Source organism: Coloeus monedula (genome assembly GCF_965178545.1).
Source record: "Coloeus monedula genome assembly, chromosome: 3".
Lineage (NCBI taxonomy): Eukaryota > Metazoa > Chordata > Aves > Passeriformes > Corvidae > Coloeus > Coloeus monedula.
The window spans coordinates 95,877,532-95,901,865 of record NC_138783.1 but is presented as its reverse complement, the minus strand read 5'-3'; the positions used below and the strand labels follow the sequence as shown (position 1 = coordinate 95,901,865).

At 36.8% G+C, this 24,334-nt stretch overlaps 1 protein-coding gene across 1 annotated transcript in view; it reads left to right on the top strand.

The window, feature by feature from the left end:
- Positions 1 to 24,334, top strand: part of MYO16 (myosin XVI) — a gene marked incomplete at both ends in the record, with an annotated part of 287,015 nt that overhangs the window by 97,206 nt on the left and 165,475 nt on the right. The window contains 3 exon segments of the mRNA XM_082277664.1: positions 11,451 to 11,526; positions 12,836 to 12,989; positions 19,960 to 20,110. Of these exon segments, the coding sequence (XP_082133790.1) occupies positions 11,451 to 11,526; positions 12,836 to 12,989; positions 19,960 to 20,110 (381 nt within the window).

Sequence of the window (24,334 nt, the reverse complement as noted above, 5' to 3'; positions counted from 1 at the left end):
TCCAGGAGCCATGAGGACTGACAGTTTTTCCTATTTATAAAATAGCTACAGATGTATTTTTCATGTGGAGAAGCTTCTCGCCTTAATAAAATGCTATTGAATTAGTTATACAAATTGCAGATTTAGTTTTTGAACTATTTTATGTTATAGACCTTACATACATATATTTTGTGTATTATTTTACAAAAAAAATGTTGTGATATGAAGAAATTGTTACACTATTTCAGAGTGACATCCAGACTTAGTTGAAGGACCTGAGCTCTATACATATATAGTTCTATGTGTGCAAATACACAAAATGGGGAAAAACCCACCACATCTGGTTGTTTGTAAGAGCATAGAGATAATAGAGTTGGTACTAATTTACTGTAGTAAGGAGGGGAAAAAAAAAAGGAGGAACTGCGAAAGTTTTAAATTTATAGTGAGAAAATTTAATTTGCATCTGCACAGGAGGAAACTTCTCAAGAATAAAGGCACTGTAAGCTTCTTGTTACAAATCTCAAGTTGTAAATGAAGTGGATTATAAAAATCTTATTGCTCCATCTTCCACAGTAATTTGTATGTGAAATTACTGGAGAAAGATGAATCTGAGTGAGCTAGTCATGTGAAAGACATTGCATCCACACCTTATAATGAACCTGATTCCTTGGTAATGGCAAACTCATTTTTATTTAGGATGGGGTTCTTAACTAAATTTAGCCAACTAAGTTTAAGGAGAACATCAAAGCTTTTCCTTGTCTAATGTGTAAAATGACCTCTAGAAGACAATTCAAAAAATCCTAGGAGTGCGTTTAAGGTAAGGGCGATGATTCATTATTTATAGGTCTGACCCTCCTTGGTTATAGAGATCATGGGCAGTTAGCATATGTCAGAGGTGTAATCTGAACATTTTTAAATTCTTCATGAGGAATCCAGATCAAAATGTGGGGCCAAAGGATGGGTGAACTGCCCACTGGTCTTCTGGGTCTTCCAAGTCATCATGAAGTGGGCACAGAGTTGATGCCTTACATTTAGCAAGCATAAAGCTGCACAGAGTGAATCCTAGAGAAGGACTAGAGTTAGATACTTATACAATACTAATCTTATCACAAGCAGAACATAGCAGAATTACTATGCATTATTTCCAGAGAGGGAATAAGTAAGAGTTCTAAGTGTCAGTATGTATTATCTGATGTTGAAAAAAAAAATAATATGTATCTGTCTTTACATACATTTATAAAGAAAACCAGTTTAATGGATAAATTTACCATGTAAAAACATTATTAGTCTGAAAATTGAAACAGAGCATGGGTGAATGATAAATGAATTGTCCTGTTAGTGACAGAGCATGTAGATCCAGAATGGAATATTTTTCTTGCGTAGGAGTACTGGATATTGCTGGTGAGTTTGAGGGTTGTGTACAGGATATGGCAACTGAGTACAGAACAGGGAAGCTGAGGCTACTGCCTGAAGGTCAGTCTCTGTTTGTAAGACAAGAATCTGCTTTACAGGAACAGATTAGGTTATCAATGAGTGCAACAGACTGTTGATTGAAATACTACCAGCCTGCAGATATTAAAAATAGGCCTGTTTTTAAACAATGTTATTCTGAATTTCTAGGACTGTTGTCATTTCCCCTCCATAAGTATTAAGGCTAAATTTAGGGTTTTAATGCATATTGAGATATTAACGTTATACCAAAAAATTTTATATTTTCAAGGTATTAAGATCAGAGTTGCTTACCTTAATAATTTTACCTTAATAAAATGATGGAAAATAATAAGCTCTACAACACAATCCAAATCTGCATCTGTGACTCAAAAAAATCCACTTCAAAATAAGATTATTAGGGTAACAAAGCTAGCCTCAAGAAATTAGAATATGCCTCAGTCCTCAGTTTAGAGGCATAGAAAGGCACAAGAATTAATTTCTGGGCATAGGGCAGCAATATGGGATACACATCATAAAGTCACCCCAAGACAGTCAGGGTTGCCTGTGTAAATTTAAGAGGGCCTTTTGGACATCCACATTTTTAACCCTGTTTTTGATGGCATCTGGAACTCCTTTGTCTCACTCTCATGCAGCAGAGCAGTGTTGGTGTATTTGTGGTTGTTGTCTGTGCACACCAGTGCAAGACACACATCATTGCTTGGGTACCACCCTGCCCGTGCTGGCACTCGTGCCAACTGCAGAAGGGCGACATCTATTTCTCAGGCTGGCCCCTCAATTTGAATTTGGCACAGCAATCACTTTGTGGACAGCAAGTAATCTGGCATTGGTAGTGCTGTCCCTGCTGGACACCTTCCAGCTGCTGTGATCAGGAGAGCACACACTTGCCCTCCCCATGGTGGGAATATGCTGCAGCTCTGACATTTGCCTTGGGTACTTTGGAACAGTTCCCAGGCACAAGCTGTTTCTTTGTTGTTTATCACAGAAATGTCACCTTTCAAACAGCTATCGGAGATGTGCAGGTCAGAGCTGACTCTGCAGTAGCTTCAATACTACATCTCCCAAAATTTCATCCTTGGGGAATGATGCCTATGTCTAAACTGTTAAATCACTAAGTGAAAGAGGGCTAGGGATTAAGCCAGGCAACAATCTGGCTCACATTCATATTGTTTGGAGCTAGTTTCCTCTTTAGGAGATTAGTCATGTTTGTAGAGAGCTGGTTGGAGTGGTCCAAAAGACAGCCAAGGAGAGAGCTAACAGTTAAGCAGGGTGGATTATAAGGGATACTTAAGCTTCCTTCATTGCACTCTCTTACTTAGTGAGACAGATTTAGCCTCTGGCTTAGGTTTAAAGGGTTCCATGATGTCAAAAGAAACAGATAAGACATTTGTTCAACTGCTGACCGGACCTCTGCAAGAGTAACTCCTGTACTAGCAAGGATTTCTTCCCATCAGTAAATTGGAAATACCACAATTAAAAAAAAAATATATTTATCCCAAATAAATAAAAAATGTTTCTAGATATCAGATGCCTACCTCATGTTTCTTAGCATATTATATACATCCTGTGTCATTTCCAAATCTGTGAAATTGTCATTCTGTAAGTATATTCTCCCTCACACACATTTGGTTGGTCTGAATCGTACCCCTCTGATTAGTTAGTTCATCAAAACACAACACTTCTTTCAGATTGTAAAAGGGACTCTGCTCCTTGCTGAAGTCACAGAGAATACACCCTCTTACAATGTGAACTAATTTGCTCATCATTACCAGAAGAGATTAGTCATTTGACTCAACTGTAGTCGAGTGACCTGTAGTTTCTTTTTTTTTTCCTTGTGTGCATTTTTTTCTTTAAGAGCTTGAAACAGAAAAAAAATCCACATCTGTTGTTGGAATATGTTTCAATGTAGAGGGATATATGAATTCACTGCTGGGAATGATACTTAATCTCATCAAGTTTGGGCATTGACATAGTAGTTCCTTTGAATGCAATTTCTGAACTTCTGCAACCACACTCCACAAATGTTTTCAATGAGAAGAGCCTAAAGAAGGGGATGCTTGTTTAGTGTTTCAGAAAGAATAGATTATAGTCACTCAGGGAATAAATATTTTCCCTGTCAAGTAGTTGGAATCTTTAATTTATGGTCAAAAAATCCTCTAGAGAATGCTTTATCCAGACATATCTCACCCTTTTTTCTTTAGTCTTTTTGTTCATGTTTGGCGTATGTGATTGTACTCAGGTAGAAGAGCCATATTTCCCTTCAGATCAAATTACACTCAGTTTCCTCAGAGGGACCACTTTGGGATTTCTGCTCATGATATCTTTCTTTCACTCTCAATATATTCACAAAATTTCTATAAATTATTCAAATGCTAATTGTGGGGAGAGAACATAAGGCAAGAAAACCTAGATTCATGCAATACCAAATGATAAGAAATTAGTTTGAACTTCATCTACAGAGTAGACACAATCTCAGCATAAAAAATTACTATAAAATTCTCAGTGTTTACCTGTATGTTTTTAAATCTGAGGTATGCACAGTCTACACTATATATTTGGTTATTTCAGGATCTCTCTGATCAATATAAATTTTATTTTCCTTAAAATTCCATTTATAGTGACTTCCATATATGAGAGGCAAGTATGAAAAAGAAGTCTAACAAGGCTTTTCAGGCACAAACTTTGAGAAGTGGCAGATTTATAAACTTCTCTGTAATATAAATACATAACTTGTAGGACCATAACTTATAAGCATCTTTAAATCACTAGATCACATAATATTTTCCCTGATTTATTTTATTTTTTTCTCTCTCATTTCCTGGTGGATTGAGAAATAGAAATGTAGGTTATCAGTCTTGAAGTAAAGACTGATGAAGTTTTTAAATCAGCTGCAGAAAAACATTTAAGTGACCTTTGTCACTTGCTTTAATAACTGAAAACAGCATTAGGCTTCCCTTTTTTTGCTTGAACTGTTTCAGAGGTTTAAAAGGCATACTCTTAGACCATATAGGTTAAACTTGCTGACTGCAGAAAGGTAGTGGTGACACTTGGGAAACTTGGGTTCCATTCCAGGCTCTGTGCACGAACAGACGCAGTATTTACGGTTCATTCCTCCCACACATAGCCTGTTTTGTCCCATTGCCTCCAGTCTGTTCCATTCTTATCCTTATTCTATTGCCTTATTGTCCAATTCATTTGCCTGGCTTCATGTTCTTTCCTTACATGTTTTAGCCGAATCCTGATTCCTTGCACAGTCAGCTTTCTGCCCCTCCTCCTCTCCTTGGTTCTCATCCAAGCTTTCATTTTTTTCCACTTTGACTTCATGCCAACCTTCCTGCCCTTCTGTCCCACTTGCTTACAGTCCCAATCTCCCTTGTTCAATCTCAGTGTTTTCATCCTCACATGTCACTTTCTTCTTTCATTTTTCTGATTAGTCTGTTTCTACCTACATCCTGGCTCCTTGCCACATTTCTCTTCTTCCCTTTCACTTCATTTATTTCATGCTGGTAGTTCCAAATTCCAGCTTTTTATCTATGCCCTCTTCTATTACACACACTCCCCCCACCACCCCCATGCTTTCTACCCTGCTGCTAGTCTTATTCCCACAACCTACTTTTTCTAATCTGTTCCACTTTGCTTACCACAGGTGGTTATGGTCCCCTTTCTTCTGCACTCAAATAGAAAAAAAATCTTCCTAATCTATATTTTATTAAGAAGGGAGATCTGTAATGAGTTTCAGACATCATTTCCTGTGTTTAGAGCAGTACTGTGGATCAGATTTGCAATTGCAGAGGAAATGCTATTTAGCCTCTGAACACTGCTGCTCTTTTTTAGGACTTTACCTATGAAATTTTGTCTTAAAGGGACATACAGTTATCTAAGGCATACTATTATGTGGTGGAGAACAAATACATGATCTTAAAAGCTGAGTTCATGGAAACTAATGGCTTAATAGTTACCTTACTCTCTGATGCTGGGAGTCTGTCTTGTTTTACTCCCCAGTAGTAAGGTTCCTAACCTACATTTTTCTTTTTTATGTCCTTGATGCTTGGTAAAGTGCCTATTATCACCCCATTTAATTAGTTAAATAGGCACCAGTGTTATTCTGAGGAGTCGTATTGCTCCATGACTTATCTGATCTTATTTATTCGATCTATGGAATATATGGTTAGCATTAAACTACAGCACTTCTATCACAGAAACTTGGTCATTATAATAGTAACAGTACTAATAAGAATGGAAACTACTTCCCTGATTTTTATTATTTTTATTACAAATCTTTTGAACATCCAACTGTATATTTAAATAGAGCAGCTGTTACTGGTTCTGCTAACATGTAGAGCTTCAATGGACTGTACTAGCAAAAGGGGGCTCCTTGATTTATGCATTGTAATAAAAAAGCCCTGTCTTATAAGCATTGGATAGCTGATTTTTTCAAAGGTTTGAAATTTGGCTAAGTTTTGATGATTTTCCAAGCAGACAACAAGAAGAATATTCTCAGCCTATGGAATTAATCTTCTACCTAATAAAATCTTCAAATCATACAAACACTGGAGCTCACAAGGACAAGTAAAATATTTTTCCACACCTGGCTACCAGAAGTGATTAATTTTTGGTTGCTTTATTTTTCTGTCTAATTTAAAAAAAAAAAAAACAACCCAAACTGAAAAATCATAAGCATTCACAGGCAGCAGTCCTAGAAAACTGCCTAACAAAAATCACACTATCAGGTAAATATGCACTTCTCAACCCATTAAGATACATTTTAGCCATAGGAGCAATAGAAGACCGGTGCTTATGAGTACAGATATAGGTCATTTCACTCAGTGGTGAAGACTGCAGATTATAATGACGTAACCAGTGATATTTCTTGTATTCTGTCTAGAGGTTTTGTTGGTTTAGTGAACATACACCTTAGATATTAAAATAATACTTGGTGATTTTTCTGGATCTCACTCAATAGTGTGAGATAGATGGTTAAAAATAATACTGATTTTGATCTAAGACTGTTGTTCCACTAGTTTCTTATTGTATATCTTTGTCTCACTGTGGATGAGCACATGCTGGGGACCACATCCAGCAAAAATGAAGTGGTAACCTGAGAAGTGACAGCAGGTAGAACAAAATTGCAGGAAGAAGGTGGGGAGGGCTTAGGCAGAGAGAACTGAGGAATGGATTTGAAGAAGTGCCTGGGAGATAAAAAATGTATAAGGTGGTTAGGAACCTAAAGGTTGATGGTGAACCAGGTTGCTTAAGAATGGTAGAATATGTCCAATGTTGAAACAGACAGAAAGGAGTGGAGAAGTAGAGAGAAATAGTGGTGTTGACAGGGAAGAAAAGTGAAAGATGGAAGGAATTTACTGTTGGCGGTTCATGCAAATCGGATAATGCATATTCATCGCTGTGCAAAACAGCACATGAGGACATTTGCATAAAACCTCCAGCTTTCTGAATTTACAACTTAAGCAGGTATGTCTCTGATGGTAAAGAAAGGAGAATAAATGATCTGAGTTAGTGTCTCTGGGACTGGGACTTGGATAATAAGAGCTGAAAGCTCAGGCAGAGCCAGCAGTTTATTCTTTGCAGGTGCTGGCACACACCTAATGTCTTGTACATGGCTTCAGGGGAAAATACCTGACCAGACAAGAGAGGAAGACACTTTTAAGGAATACTGGTTCTGCTCTCCAGCTAATTCATTAGCAGTAAAAAATAGCATGGTTTGAGAGCAGTTTGGAGATGCCTTTGCAGCCTCAAGTGCATAGGGAGATTCTTGAGAAATCTCTGCCGTTCCTTCATGCCCCATATTTCCTACTCTGTCACTGCAGTTACTTATCTGTGGGAAGAGGCCTTGCAGTCTGGCCAACACTGTCTCTTGTCCCATTGCTTGACAGCACAAAGAACCTGGCTCCATCCTCTGACACCTTTCCTTCAGACGCTGATAGACATTGATGTGGTCCCCTCTTAGTTGTATGTTCTTCACACTGAGCTGGCCCAACTCCCTCAATCTATCCATGCAAGGGAGATGCTCCAGTCTCCCAATCATCCCCATTTCCCTCCACTAGACCCACTCTAGGAGCCCCATGTCTCTTTTGTACTGAGGATCTCAAAACTGGATGAAGGGGCAGATGCCTCCTCAGCAAGTTCACTGAGGACACAAAGCTGAGAGCAGTGGCTGATACCCCAGAGTGCTGTGCAGCCCTTCAGAAAGACCTCAACATGGTGGAGAGATGGGCAGAGAATTGTCTGAAATTCAGCAAATGCAGGGTCCTGCACCTGCGGAGAAATAATCCCCTGCACCAGTGCAGGGTGGAGGCCAACCCACTGGAAAGCAGCTCTGTGGAGAAGGACCAGGAGTCCTGGTGGACAACAAGCAGCCATGAGCCATCAGTGTGTCCTTGTGGCCAGGAAGGCAAATGGTGTTCTGGGCTGCATCGCCTGCAGGTGACCCTGCCCCTCTACTCAGCCCTAGTGAAGTTGCATCTAGAGTGCTGCATCCAGTTACCCTTCCAGCTTTTTATTTTCAGTGTTGTACTCCATGTTTCATTAGGTTTAAAGAACTTTTCAACACCTCTCTGGACAACCTGTGCCAGAGTTTGGTTGCCATCACAGTGAAAAAATGTTATGTGATGTTCAGAAGAACCTTCAGTTTGTACCTGTTACCTCTTGACCCATCACTGGGCACCATTGAAGAGCTTGTCTCTGTAATCTTTATATCCTCCCCTCAGGTATTTTACCCGCATGGATTAGATCCCCCTGAACCTTTGTTACCCCAGGTTGAAGAATTCCAGCTCTCACAGTTCTTCCTTATATGTGAGGTGCTCCAGCCTCTAAATCATTTAATGGCCTTTTACTGGACTCTTTCCATGTCACTTTTGTATTGAGAAGTTCAGAAATGGACACAGCACTCCAGGTGTGACCTCACCAGTGCTGAGTAGTGAGGAAGGATCACCTTCCTTGACCTATGGGCAACACTCTTCCTAACTGCTGTTCAGGAAACCATTTGCTTTCTGTGCAGCCAAAGCACATTCCTTGCTCGTGTACGACAAGGTATTTACCAGAACCCCCAGATTCTTTTCTGCAAAGCTCCTTTCTATTTGGGCAGCCCCCAGCACGTACTGGTGCCTAAGGTTGTTCCTTTGCACTTGGTCATGTTGAGCTTCATGAGGTTCTTGTCTGCCCATGTCTCCAGCCTGTCGAAGTCCCTCAGGATGGCAGCACAGCCCTCTTGAATATCAGCCACTCCTCACATTTTAATGCCAGTGAATTTTGCCCCATCAACCAGATCATTAATTGGGATGTGAAACAGGACTGGAGTGATCCTTAGGGTACAGTGCTGGTTACTGGCCTCCACCTAGTCTGCTTGCCACTCATCATCAGCCCAGTCACTGGGACATTTTTCAGTCCATCTGAGTGGTGGAATGGCCCACTGCCTGTTTCTCTTTGGCAAGCATCATGTAAGAACAGGTTGTGAATGGATGTTCACAATGTAGCTTCACCAATATTTTTAAGACTTCCTCGCTAGTATAAGGCACAGCCTAGAAGTAGTACAAAAATAGGTATCTTAAAATGTATTAGTGATGGCCAAAGTCACAGCCCAATGTGCCGTAGGTACTGGAGCCTGAATGCTGAATGAGTGGGAATACGTAAAGTATGGAAAGTCTATGAATTCCTTTGAAAATGAGGGCCAGGAGCTCCTGGCTTGGTGAGAAAAGAAGGAGCCAGGGGAATGTAAATGGTGGGACTTTCAGATTAAAGCATGAGACAGGAAAATATTCTTTGCAGTACCATTCTCAACAGTCAAAGGCTAAAGTATTCAGTAAGAGAAGTCAGAGAGAGGTAGAAAAATGCAATTTGAGCAGAACACCAGGAAAAGAGAGACAGACATGCTTTATTAATATAGAAAAGGTAATAAATATTGTATTTTGGGAAGGAGGGTATTTAAAGGTAAGATCTAAAAGGAAAAAATTAAGGTCTAAGGTGTTTCCTAGTGTTCTGTCAAAAGGTACTGAATAAATAATTAAGAGTATAAGAGAAGCAGCAAGACAAATGGTATTTTATAAGCAGATATTTTAAATAACTGCCATTACTGTGGCATTTTCTTCACAGTGAGTCATAACACTGTCTAATTTTTTAAATTTACATGAATTGTCAAAGACTACACTGGAAGAATAGGAGAATATATATATATGTAGACATACTAATTTTATTCATAGGTTCTGCAATAGTTCATTAGATATGATGTTATTTCTTGACATAGTCATATGTATGTTATTTGTAACGCTACAATTGAAATACCTTTGCTTAATGGTAATTTGCTGTAATTATTCTACAAATATTTCTACTGTTAGATATGGCAATTGTATTTTAAAACAGTCCTAAAACATTAGTGAATGAGGCAAATTCCAATGCAGAGAGTTGTGTATCCGAAAGCAGGTTATTGAAGTTGTCAGTGACCTGAATACCTTAGTCCTTGTGACATGCATCAAGAAGTCCCAGCAGGAGATATTTTCACTGGCAGCAGAAAACATTGATATTGGAGCATGGGATTTCTTGTGCTATAAATCCAAACCTTTGGAAACCCAAAAAGCTGTGAATTTTTGCTAAACTAAAAATGCATTTAAAACCTCCTTTCTTTGATACAATTACTACCACTTTTCAGAGATTATGCAGTAGCTCTATAAATAAGCATGTTCCTTTTTTTTCTAATAAAAAAAGACTTACATATGTATATATTTCTACATGTGTTGCGAGTTCTCAGTGGAAAGCAGGTCTAATTGGATTTGGAAATAAAACTGTTATGGCTTCCCCACTTCTTGAAGTTTGCTGAATTTTCTGCTGTTACTGCAAGAAAAGAAAGCCAGCATTACAAATCTGAGGAGACCAAGATCTTTTTATTTTTACAGAAATTTGCAACAATATTTTCTTGGTTTTCTATGATTAGAAGCTTGGGGTTTTCTTTGCATTTAATGGATTCTTCATTATCATGTTTTTTTCTAGTAAGTTGCTTCCTGTGTACTGAATCCATATTGATTTTTTTTTTTTTTTATTGCAATGATTTCTTTCCTGTTTGTTTATTTATTTATTACTTGGGTTTATGCCAAATTATCATCCTTTCTCTTATCTGACTTCCAATTTAGGTCTCATTTATCTCTAGGTCTGTTCTTTACTCTGAAGAATCCTTTCTTTCCTTCACAGCTTTTTTTCCCCTGTGCTCATCCTGGCCTCTTCTGTTGGTTACACTTACATTATACATTCTATTTGCTTTAGCATGTATTCAAAAATGCATATAGTTCTCTCATTTAGTTGGACTCTACATTCACATTCTAAAAGTAATTTTTGTTCCTTATGCAGCTTTTCACTCCTTTCTCACTAACCAGTTTATCAGCATAGACATTGCTACAGCCTTTGATGGGAAAGTATCTCTAGAGACTTTGGTACAGCCATAGAACTACTCACTAAAAACCGTTCCTTGAAGGAATTGAAAAATATATTTTAGACTTTTTCATTATATGATACTCTACCCTCCCCTACTGTGCTATAATTGTTACCTTTAGTAGTAGATTAGATGATTTGGTAAACATAAGATAAATGTGCCTACTTCTACTACTGACAGAGAACAGATTTACTTCTATGATGATGGCTGTGAGTCAGACCCCTTTGACAGTGGTGGCACACAGTTGGATTATTCAGGCATGAAGAAAAATTTGTGATCTAAGTCTTAACAGGTGGTGATGGAGTGGTAGTTTTTTTCCTCTGTGAATTTGTTTACACATGTATGAATGGAGGGAGGCTTTGAGGGTGGAGTTATGCTGAGGGTACCCTGAAATCATATGAGAATTTTATTTTACTCTGCCACTTCTGATTTATAGAAATGTGTTTAGTAGTTGCAGAAGGTGGGGGTTGGGAGATACTGCCTGTGGATTATCATATGATTTCAGATAGTGCAGGAAGGAAGGAATAAACTGAATGACAGACACCTGTCCTACTTCCATTACAAACACCTCTGGTTTTGCCCATTTTAGACCAATCTTGTGAAGCTGCTTTTGATGCACCAGGCAAATCCCAATCTTCTTAACTGCAACAATGAAAAGCCTTCAGGTAGGTGAAAATCCATGTACATAATGGCTATATTAGCTATTGTGACACTATTTTCTTCCCTTCCTGCTTTCTTAATTTAGTGTGTAGAGTTATACACACATACATGTGTGTACACTCTTACATACGTTGCTGAAAACTGCTAGTCATGGTAACCCAGGATATCATATCAAATGACAGCATGGTCTTCCACTTGTTTCATTCCCTGTTTATTTTTAGCTATGTTTCTTACTTGAGAGTTCTTCTGTGCCTTGGTGGTAGCTGCCTTTACACATTTTTGGTGACTTCTCACTGAGTTTCTTTCTGTCTCAACTTATAGTACACTCAGTTGAAATTTCTACAGCTATTGTCTGAAAACAAATTCAACACCTAGTTTTGAATTGTAACTGCCATTGTTTACCACAGAAGGCACCTTCTTAAACCAGATAGCAACAGGGAGCTGAGGCACTGGCTCTAAAGATAATAGAATTGCAGACTCTATTAGGTTGGAAGGAACTTCAGATCAGCTGGCCTAACACAGAGATCAAAGCAGAGATAATTTCAGTAATGCTACCTAGCAGTGTTGAAAAGAAGAAACACATGGTTGTTCAACCTTCTGTAGCTAGGATAAAATGAAGATGGAACTCAGTAATGTAGATAATAGGAACTCTCTGTCAGATTATGGATGAAACTTCCTTTGCATAATAAAAGAATATATACTATGCTTCAAGTGCTCTACTGCCTACAGTATATAGAAATACATTCACAGGGAACTTTGTGACACTTAACCTTAGAAGAGTTGTTTGATACATACCAGTTTTTATTTGTAGAAAAGGATGTGGATCAAACTCAGATAATCTAACAATACAGTTAGCTAACCACACTTAGTAGGTATTTACCACAGTTGAGTTAACTGTCTTTCTGGTCTGCAAACAGAACTGATTTCAACACTTCTTTATGTATAAGGCATATATCTAGTTTGTAGAAACATAAAACATTTGAAAAGGATTTAAGTGCATGTTTTTATAGAAATAAAGTGTTGAAAAGTGTTGTGTTGTTTTTCCTGAAGTCCTGTGAATTATTGAATACTTTGGTTCACTACACAGCAAGAATGGTTTTGAGGTTTTGCAGATGACAGCTTAAGTCTGTACTGAATTTACTTTGCCTTTGTTTTCCCAGTAATTTCAAGTATTATTTTATGATTAAAATCTGAGCAATTCCTTTCATGTTATCTAGCCACATGTTTAGTCTTAATCTGATCTAGAGATCTTAATTCAAAGGAGTTTTTCTGCACCATTTTCTTGTCTGATGTCTTGGTGTTTCAATGTCTTAGATGTTGCAGCTTCTGATTTTATTGAGGAAATGCTTCTGAAGGCTGAAATTGTTTGGGAGGAAAAAATGAAAGATCCTTTAGCTGTTTCTACTTTATCTCAAGAAGAGCCATATGAAGAGATCATCCATGATTTGCCCACAATTTCCAATAAACTGTAAGTAAGTGCTGGTGTTGTTATAGAGCAATCCACTGAAGCCAGATTATCATTTGAACCATATCTGTCAATCTGTGAATCCTAGCTGTGTGTCCTTGGAGATACTCAAATCCCATCCGGATGTGGTCCTGGGTGACTGTCTTTAGGTGTCCCTGCCTGAGTGGGATGATTGGATCAGGTGCCCTCTAGGAAGTCCCTTCCATCCCCAGCCATTCTATGATTCTGTGTGATTTGATGGGTCAAGTAACTATTTCCTTTTGGAAATCTCCTGAATCATCTTTTGCGTTTTTATCTCTCATATCTTTTTGTCAGTCTTAGTTTTATAATTATATATTATGAATAATAAAATATGTTGTTGTAATTGCCATTAAAAATTATCTGGGTTTGCCTTAGCAGAATTATTAGAGGTTAATACCGTAGACTCAAACATCCTTTTGTTAAGCTATATATAGTATATAGTGTAAGTATAGTATAAGTAAAACTACCATTGCCTATGAAAGAGGCAAGGACTAAGTCCTGAAAAAGAAAAATCAGATATGTGATTGCAGATGAAATTAAACTGGTCAGAATTATATTTACAAATTTATATTTAGATTTGTGCTGCTTAAAATTCAAGTGGAATCAAGTAGCATTTAGCAGTGTGGACTTAAAACTCAGTATTGAAGAGTCAGTTTGTGTCTTAAATTTTAAAATTTGATACTTTTGTATTTCCTTGTGAGTCTTAAAATAAGACTGCCATGGGTATGTGAAAAGAGATGGAAAATAGGTATGAAGAACTATTGGCTGGTTTATGGTAGTACATGACATACTGATATTTCAAATTCTTATTTCCAGGTACCATGATCCAGGGAATTTTAAAAGCTACAAATAATGTTTTTATGCAATGTGCAGTTGCTGTATATTTGAAGTATGTATTTGTTGGTTGCATAAGCTTGCAAAACACTGACATTCATTTTTCTGTAGTAAACACCGAAGAGTGTGTGAGGAAAACAAGAAATAAAACCTCTTATAAAGAGACAGATAAGATATATATGCTTTCATTTCATAATAGTTATAATTTATGGTTGGCAGAATGTGTTTAGATACATTAAAATTTGGAAGAGGTGAGCAACTGTCATGAAATGATCAATCTGTTAAATTGAGAATTCCATGGGATATATTTATATTTTGTAAAGATTGCATATTTCATGGATGGCAAACACAGTGTGTTGTTTCTGTTTCATGGTGTGTAGTCATTAATGTATGTGGCTGGGTATATGATACTAATGCTTACGAAATTACTAATTTTTCATGCTTGTTAATTAATTCCTTATGAAATAAGTCCTCCAGTCTAACCCACTGTTTCAGTAATTTAAATCATACTCCTGAAGTTTATGTGGCCTTCAACTGTCTTTTAAATGAAAAAGTTTAATTTTGGGGCATGAAACTATGCCTTTAGATTCTCAAATGTAAGTAAAAATTTAATTTTTAATTATTGATATGTTGTAATACCAGAAGTAGAAGGTAGGTCACTCCTGTAGCTATGTAATGATGCCTAGAAAAAGTTATTCATAAAAATTTTAGAGACTTTAAAAACTTTTTCATTATTCTTGCATGTAGATGATGCATTTCCATGGGTTTTATATTCTGGAAGTCTGTACTGTGGTGCACATATTGTACTGCATACTGCTTTTAGTGCTAACACCCATTAACCTTTGGAAGACATGACTTGAACAATGTTGAAGTGGTCTGAAAATTTTTTTTCTCTACTCTTTTCTTCCTGTAATACATAGATTATGATGGCTAATTTTTGAGAGTTTTCTATATAGTGACCCTTTATATGACAATAGCACAGACCTGCCATGCATAAAAACCTTCTCTGGAAGTTTTGGAAAAGCAAAGTCCACTGAATGGAAAAACAAAGAAAATTGATTTATGTGTGGAATTGTGATGAGTTTAGCTTCTATTGGCAACAGTATCCCAGTGTGGGACTGCATCTAGTTTGTGGTGCCTGCGTGAGAACACAGCCCCAGGTGAAACCAGAGCCCTGTTCAGCTCTGTGCACTGACTTTGGCAGTGGTCCTTTGCACACAGCCAGGGGGCTGTTATTAGGATACAGTAAGCTTGAAGTAATGCCACTTCGGCACGTTCTTGAGACTTTTGGCAGTCTTAGGTTTAGAGACTTCATCAGCCAGAGCTTTGTACTAGCTTTCTATCGGGTCTGCTATCAGTGCAGGAGAGTATCAGCTGGCCAGCCAGCTATTCTGAGATGGAAGCGCTCTTGGAAGGCAAAAGTATTGGTGTATTTTGCCCATGCATGTCTAAGGTATCACTACTGATAATGGAAAGTTGTTGGTGAACCATACCACACAGAGTTCCATGTTACTCAGAAATCCTCTAATCTTAATTTATAGTGACTGAGGGTCAGGTGTCATCTCAAAGCTAGTTGTCTCAGCTCTTGTTATGTTTATAATTGTGAAACCCAAAACCTCGCAGAGAGTTATTATTCCAAATGATAGTAGACATAGTCTGAGAATATAGTGAATTATCCTCCAGAGTGGCTCCATGCTGCCTGTTAGAGAGGCAGCCTAGATGACTGGTTTCAACAATTTTTTTCCAATGGCTAATACTGAAAACAAAGAGTTTAATTCTTCATGTTCTGTTAAAAGAGTCTTCAGAGAGATGTGTAATATGCTAGGCTGGAGATAACAATCTGTGTTTTTCTTGTGTACCAAAGCAATTTTTTTGTGCTAAAGAGTGGTGCACAATAATAATCCACATGTACCCTTGCTTTATTCTTTTTTGCATACATTCTTCATCAATTCTCTTGATGTAAGAAAGTATGTTTAATCTGAGGTGGTAAGTTTTACGGTAGCTCCTAGTAACTCTATGTTGTGGCCATATTGCTTTGTGGCCATTTCTCAGAAGAAAACAGTACTCAAAAGCAGACTCAAAAATGATGAACACACAATTATAAATAGTATGTGTTCTGTCAGCAAACCTAATTTTGCTGGTTCAAATTTAAATTACAGCATTGATTTCTGGCAGAACACTGTGAAGAGGTGAATTGAAAGTCAGCCTCTACTCAGGTAGAGGAAACAAAATTTAGCAGTCAGTATATTTGAAATATGCTGTTACCAAGCAAGCCTGGTTTCCTTCATTGCACTCAGTCTGATCAGTGAGGTGTGGGTGGCACAGGGCAGAGTTGCAGTTACTTCTCTCTGTCACTCCTCTTGTCTTGTTCTTTTCTTGTGCTTTACACAGGCCCTCCACAAGCTGCAGCACCTTTGAGGCCATACCTGCTCCAGCATAGTTCCTTGGTCATAATTGACCAAGTAAATTAGCTAAAGGACAGAATTTTAAGTAGGTCATGAAGCTACTTGAAGATTGACCATTGCAGCAAACCTAGGGTCCATGCTGGAGAGTTTTGCCAGTTTTAATTCTAATGGTACAATCAGAACAAAATTTGTTACTCCACTGGCAAAAATACCAGCACAGAATATATTAATTGACATAGCTTACAGTTCAGAGTATTAAATTTGCCATATCTGTTTAAAAGTGACTTTAGGCTCATGCAATGGCTGCAGTGATCACCACTGTACTTCTACTTCAGTACATGTGCCTGTAGAACTTTCCTTGGTGAAACAGACCTTTAATACATGGACAGTGCAGTCATCTAGATAGTGATAAATACTCCAAAATTAAGAACTTACTTACAAAGTAATGCTAACAATCATATTGTATATTTTCTGATACATGTATAAGTAAATCTTAATTATAGTGATGGATGTGTTTCAAAATCAGCACAAGAATATGAAATAAAAAAGAAATAGATGTGTTCAAGACAAAAAAACAGAAAAGAGATTCAATTTTTCTTACATTGCATTTCCATGTAACCATTTATGTAGCACTTTCCTTTCAATTATTCTAGTGTTTTCAAACACTCTTTTAATGTTTAATCTATTCTGAAGTATCTTTTATGTAACTTTAAAATTCTTTTTAGCCTGAAATTTCAGAGATTATGCACTTTACAGGTGTCAACTGGCTTAGAAATTGTTTGAAGCATCTCAGAATTGCCTGCAGAAGGATTACAGAAATTTTCTCCAACAAAAGCTATAAGCTCAAAGCGCCCATGAAAATATTATTGCAGATTCTGCCTTGATACAATTCTCTCTATCAAATTAGAAGGTGCTCAAGTGCTTCCAATATCGATGATAAAATTTCCAATAATTTGATTGTCAACTCTCAGTTTTTCATATGATTTCTTTTTTATCTTTTTTTTAATGACATGGTAGAGGATGACAACTTGTAGAAAACCATCTCAATTTATCTAAAAAAAAGTCCAATAAAAATATGCAATGCTTCAAATTAATTCCCTATATAAAGGCTTCTTTGAATATAAATAAAATCAGTGTTCCTCCACATAACATTCAATATCTTTTCCAGTCTCATAGGCAGGTAGAAAGTCCTACCACACTCAAATAAAATTACCCTAGATAACACTTCTTCCTGTCTACTATGCAGCATTATTTTGGCATAAGTCTCCCTTTGTGGTTAATTATCTATTAATTATCCATTAATTATCCATTAATTTTCATAAAAGACAGTTCATGTTAATCTACTTGCCTACATTTACATAAAATCTTCCCTTGCACTGTCCTATAGCTGAGCTTTCAGAGGCATTGCTTGACTTAATCTTCTGACTAATAGAAATACTTTTCTAAAAAGCCAGTGTTTTCTGGAAACATTTTATTTTGGTTTATTTTTCATAGTGTCTTCTTGAACCTGAGTCAGACTGAACTTTTGGATTAATTTTAAAACATTTTTTCTTTCACAGAATCATTCACCTTTTTGTTGTAATATGAATTATATGTCATCATTTCCATCACATGATGTCCTATTAATATCTCATAAATGCTCGTAATTTATAGGCTATTCTTGTGTATATCAGTACATGAAATGTGCCTGTTAAATTATGTTACTATTGTCCTCTTCAGTTCAAAATGCATCTGTTGAAACAGTAGGCACCCATTTTCCCCTACACTTTGCTGTGATTTACAACCACCTCTCTTTTGTGACACCTGAAAGGTTTATTTGGTTGCGAGGAGTTTATAGCTGAATTTTAAGAAGTATTTCTAATGCATGTTGTGTAGTTACCACAAAAGGGGTAAGATTAAATGGGTAAGGTTCAAATTCACAGCAAAAAAATCCTGGATCTTCACCATTTAAATGAAACATCACATGAATATTGAGAAAGATATAGGTGATAGTGCTTTGGTTTTTAATACTTGAATTTGGCTTATGCTTTTCTTTAAATCTTTATTCTATTTGTCTGTGATTAAAGAAGTTAATTAAGAAGACATTAAGATTAAAGTAGTTTTGGACAGTAGCAAAAGGCTACTCAGAAAGAAAATTTCATATTTAATTATGTTTTGTTCAATTCTGAATCTGGGTAAAATGTGAATTAATATTAGTCATATGTTTGTGTCACAGGTGTTTAATTTCTTCTACAATCTAATCACTGATATCTTGTATTCTAATTGCCAAGTTCTGTTCTTCAGTTCAAACAAAAAAAAAGGGGGGGGGGGGGCGGATCTTTTGTCCATGTGACATTTGGTAAATTTATCACCATATAATCTAAGGTGAATCAAAGCAATAAATAGAAATTTTTATTTTCACCAATGTTCTTCTAGATGTTTTACATTTAAATGTCTGAAGCAAAACATCTTGAGGCAAAAAAAAAAAAAATATTTCATTATAAAATGTTTAAATTAGTTCTTTCAATATTTGCAGACTGACAGTTTCCTCAACAGAAAAGTTTTGTTCATCTGTCTTTTATTCAGTGGGAAACTACTTTGTCTTTTTTTCCCATGAATTCTGCCTAGAAGGTGCTTTATCCTTTGTTTCTAAAATTATGTGTGTGTTTCAGTTCTGTTTCCAAGAGCAGTTCTTATCCTGAGTTGCTATCACTGTTAGCTATAAGTATTCATTTGAGCTAACTGTGTGTATAATCATGGCTTTTTTAATAATCAGTGATTAAACACAAGTAACAGAGTAAGTATGAAACTAAATTTGGGCTTTATTCCATGGTGGAATTAACTACTCCTACATTCCCATATTGAGACCATATTTCCTTTCAAAGAAATTATGTACACATTTTGGCAAGGAGCTGATGTAAACTCCATGAGTTTGTCTCATTTGCACTGTCAGAATCCAGATGATTATTTTTTAAGATGTTTGTGTTCTCAACTCCTGTGGCTGATTCCTTGCTAATTCCTTGGATGTACAACTCTGAAAAATCATCCAAGAGTGTGGCATTGTTGTTTTTCAGAAGTGTCATATTTTCTGAACAGTCAATAGGGAAGACAACTCCATGTGTATAAGAATTGGTTTAACTTTTATGTGGGTGAAGAGTATTGCATATTGTTGGAGTAATTTCAAAAGTCTGCTATTTGCTTGTTTGATTTTTTGTTTGTTTATTTTTACCTTATCACAAATTCACAGCACCTTCTGGTCATAAAATGTATCTTGAATATCGCCCGATTAAAAGTGAGCTAAAAAAGTGATGGAATTTAATTTTAATAACTGCAGTGGCAAAATCTGTTTTATTTTGTTAAAACATACTAAATTTCAAAATAGTATTGTGTAGTTTAACCGTGCTTTTTAAATTCAGTTGCAAAATTGGCTATCGATTTGCCAGCCTGGTGCTGTCAAAAGCAGACTCATGCATATTCTCTTTGGCTTGCTCAATTCTGCTTCAGAAAAGACATGCATAAAGGTGAATTTTAAATCAAAGTATGTTGCTCTGTGTCTTTGGGAACAGGCTGGCCTATGTGAACAGTTTATTTCTCACCAATTTCTTTTTAGTACTTGGAGTAGGAGCTTGTGTTTCAGCCCTGAGTTGTGTCTCAGTTCTGTGCTTGTGCCGTCCACATTTGATTGTCTGTCATCTTCAGTAGGAGTCTAATTGCTTTATTGATTCTCTTTGTAGCAATCCGCTGGCTTTACCGATTGCCAAGCAGGACAGTTTGCTGGAGAAAGATACCATGTTTAAAGATGCAGCTAAAGGCTTATGTAAGCAGCAATCTCAAGACAGTTCATCTGAAAATGTCACTGTGAACAACACAACCAAACTTGAGCAGGTAATGGCAGTGTCTTGAAATTTTTGTGAGTGCTTAGGTCTGGAGGTTGTAAACTTAATGAAGCTGGAGACCATAGTATTTTTTCCCTCACCATACAGCAATACCATTTGCACTGTGGAGCCTTGTCACCTTGATCACTCCCTGCAATCTGTCTGGCCTGCAGAGTTTCCTCTGCAAATTGAACAGCTGCTTCTTGCCAGCTACTGGTAGCAGGTCAGGGGCTGTGGGGGAGGCTCAGAGCTCCTCAATCTGTGTTCATGGTTCACAACGGGAGGGACAACTGTTGGCACTGCCCAGAGCATCTCAAACTTCGGGTTACAAAAGAAACACAACCTGGGAGACTGAAAAAACAAAAATAATGCATAAGGGATATCAGTTGCAAAGTTAGTGACTGTAATTCAAAGCTAGGAATTGCCAGATTTACCGCTGCAGTGTTAACTCCTTTTCTTGTGATAATGTATTAGATTACCAGCACTGATTATATGGATACCCGTTACAGTTTTCCCTACAGGATGACATGCTCATTCAGTGTATAGGATGAATGCAAAAGGAGGCAATTATCTATTGCTTATAAATCTAGCACGTCCTAAATTTAAATATTTAGGATTTAATCTTTTTTCGGGTTTTTTTTGTTCGTGTTTGGTTTTGTTTTCTGAGGGAGGGTGGGCTGTTGTTTGGGGCTTTTTCTGTAATACAAGAGGGCTTATTTTCTGTTACATGCATTTGGGAAACACATATTCCAGAAGTATTCGGCCATTTAAGAAAAAACTACTTTAGAATCAAGGGGATGGAGGAGGGGGGTATTTCCATTAAAAATAATTTACTGTGAGTTTGAAGCATAACAAAGGAGCAAGATATTGGTTTGATTTAAGCCATGTTCAGTTCAAAAAAACTGCATCTCTGTCTTGGCAGAAGAACGCAAACTCCACTGCTTTTTATTTGGATGCATTTCAGAGGAATGGCTTGATCGTACAAGATCAATTAGTGCGTCCATATGTAAATGATATGAGTCAGCCTGTGAAAGAACTTCAGCTTTGGAATCCTGTGGAGTGCTCAGTTCCCTATCCAGTCAGAGGATACCACAACATGTTTTGCACTTGGCTTACATCTTGTTTTCATGTTCTACAGTTTCTGGTGTTGGTGACTGATGTGATTTGATGGAAACAGTCATTCCGAGTGACGAGCACTGCTGGGCAGAAAAGTGAATGCTTGCAACACTTTAAGGAGGAATCCTCCTATAATTGTAGGGCAAGAGAGGGAGTTATTTAGCTTAGGGTCTTGATGAGACTATTGCTTGCTTTTAGATGTTCAACAGAAGTGTGTACAAGAACACAGATACTTCTTTCTGCCTGATGCTCTTTTGATGTAAGCCTAGATAAAATTATTCAGGTTTTCATTATCTCTAAGCTAAACTGCTACTTTATAGTTTGTGTACTAAAACACACATAAACTGATTGGAATAAGAACAGCTAATCTTCTAGGTGAAAATGAGCAAACAGAAGCCTTCATGCTGGTAATTTTAGTCTCCACCATTACTTTGAGTCTCCTCAAGGTCCCAGGGCAGATTTTCAAAAGGACTCCTGCTGTTTCACCACACTACCGTGGAACTTCCCACAATAGTTACAATTCAAAGAGAAGAGAGCAGACTTAAAGGTGAATCTCTTTTAGCTCTTTTATTTGAGAAATTTCTGCAGGAAACAGTCTGAAATTCTGCTCTAAACAAGCTAGTAGTGTGTGTCTTATGTTTTTTAAGAAGCAGGGAAAACTAAAAAATATCTGTAGTTGCTCAATTTGGAGTGATGCTCCCTAGCATGGAAGGATAGGAAGAGTCCTGTCTGAGAAGTTATCACTAACAGGGGTAGGTTAGAAATGGTGCTATCTTAGTGTGGTTTTGAACTACTTGTTGCATTAGAAAATAATTAATACAACTTTTCAATTGGCAAGGGCTTAATGAGCTTTAGCTCTTATGAAGGAAAGAGACTAAACTAGTTTAATCACTTCAGGAAACAGTTAAATTTTAGGAAAGTAAAAGGGTCCCTAGATTTTGTCAAATTAAAATATGTAATATTTTTTCTTCATTGAAGTGATGTAATTGTGTAATCCCTGGAAGTACAGTGATTGCATTCTCTACTACTTGCCATGCATTATGAACTGTAGGTATATGTGTATCATACCTGTATTTGTCTTACTAATATTTAGACCTTAGTTTTCAAAGGTGATATTTATCCGTGTTACACTTTTTAAAATTATTATTTTTGATTTCACAACTTGGAAAGTAAAGTTTTTATTCACTGTTCCTGCGTTTTGGGTATCCTAATTCTAATGAGCTTCACTGTCTTTTATTCTTACCAGTTGCATTCAAACTACACTCAAAGTTCTGTTTAATTTTTTACACTCAATGTTCTGTTTAATTTTTCAGTAGATTATGTGGAGTCATTACTTGGATTTTATGTTAATATATTATTGAAGTATATCAGGATGATATTTTGTATGCTTTGTGTCAGAAATATCATACATTCTTAGGCAATATGGCATGCAGATTAGGCCTTTATTGAGGGATCAAAAAGAAAAATTTCATCTTAGTATATTTCAAACATGTATTTTTAATAGAAAAAGCCCATAGCCTTTTTGGTTTGGGAAGAAATAACAGTTCAAAATTATATATTGCTTCAGGTTTTTTTAATTGCAAAATGATGGAAAAGAGGCTTAAGAAAATACTGTTTCTCATGAAAGTTTTTATTACTTGAAGCTTAGGAGATGGGAATGAAATGACTACATCAATAAAGCATTTTGGACTTCTCTTGGCTTGTGTTAGCTTTTGCTTTTTTCCTAGGTAAAAGGTGTTCTTTGATCATCCGTAACATCAAGATCTGTGCTGCCAAAGAAAGAAAGCAGTATGAATAATTTCCAGAATTTTATCATATTCTCAGTTTCCCTTCCTCTCATCTGCGAAGGATATTTTTCGATAGCAGATTGAAATTAATGGCTTGGAATTGAATTACATGCTCTGTGCAGCAAATAAATATAAATCAAATATTTTCTTTCTCTTAATTGAGTCTTTTTTAAAAAATAAAATTGTCTTATGGTTCTTGTTTATGTTTTTTCAGCCACGTGAACTGTGTGATAGAGTATCCCCTGAGGCCCTTTTGATTGTTCCAATATCAGTTATGACACAGACAACGCTCAGCTGTGCATAACATAATATTATACGTAAGAGCTGGTATACATACATATTTCAGTGACACAAGCATGTAAATATATATCTATAACTAAAGATTATTATAAGGGCAGATTCTGAATGTTGTTAAGTGTATGTAATTTAAAAGAATAAATAGAAATCTTCATTGTAAGCCTTACAAAAACCTAAAAAACTAATCACTTCCAGATGCATAGTTATATTGGAACTTATGCTGTATGTATGGCTATTTTTCTGTCTCATAAGGTATACATCAGACAATTAGAATGATAGCCAGATAGATGTATTGAGCTAAAAACCACATATGTATGCCCAGAAAAGTAGATGAGAATGGGACTTTAAGATATTAATAATGTACATAGTGTTTACTGTTAAATCAGTTGTGAGTTTAAAGGATATAGTTTCTTATTTCTATGTGATTATTTTCTAGTTGAACTATGGCATTTGATGCAATGAGTCTGGTAGAAAACGCTGAAACGCCAAATCCTAAACTTTGATTTCCTTACTTGGAGTTTTACTGAACACTTCACATTTCTAACCATATCTAGAGAATGAGCATTTTTGGCCATGCCTAGATTATGAAATAAATGCAAGACAGGGCCTGTTTGCCGGCCTCGGGCTGTGTGGGATAAGTCCGTACGCATCTGTAAGGCAAAACTATTTTCTCCCTCCAGAGATGGGGCCATGCCCAAGTGACCTATGGGAATTGATTATTGTCATGTGATCCACGAATGGTATCCAGGTTTCATCTGCATGAGTGCTAGCTGATAGGAACCAGGAATGTATAAGGAAGTGTGCTAGAATGTTCAGAAAATACAGAGAATCCCAGGGCAGTACTTTTATCCAAACCCTTCTTTTATTTACAAATACGTAGCAGAGGTTTAATCTTCATAGAGATAGATTAAAAGACACTCATTCTATGGCACAGATGTTCTGAGTTTTGATAGCACACAAGGGAGTGCAGTGAAGACCAATGCCTGTTTTGTTCCTGCATGCCAGGTGAGCACATTATTAAGGAAAAGAGGCCA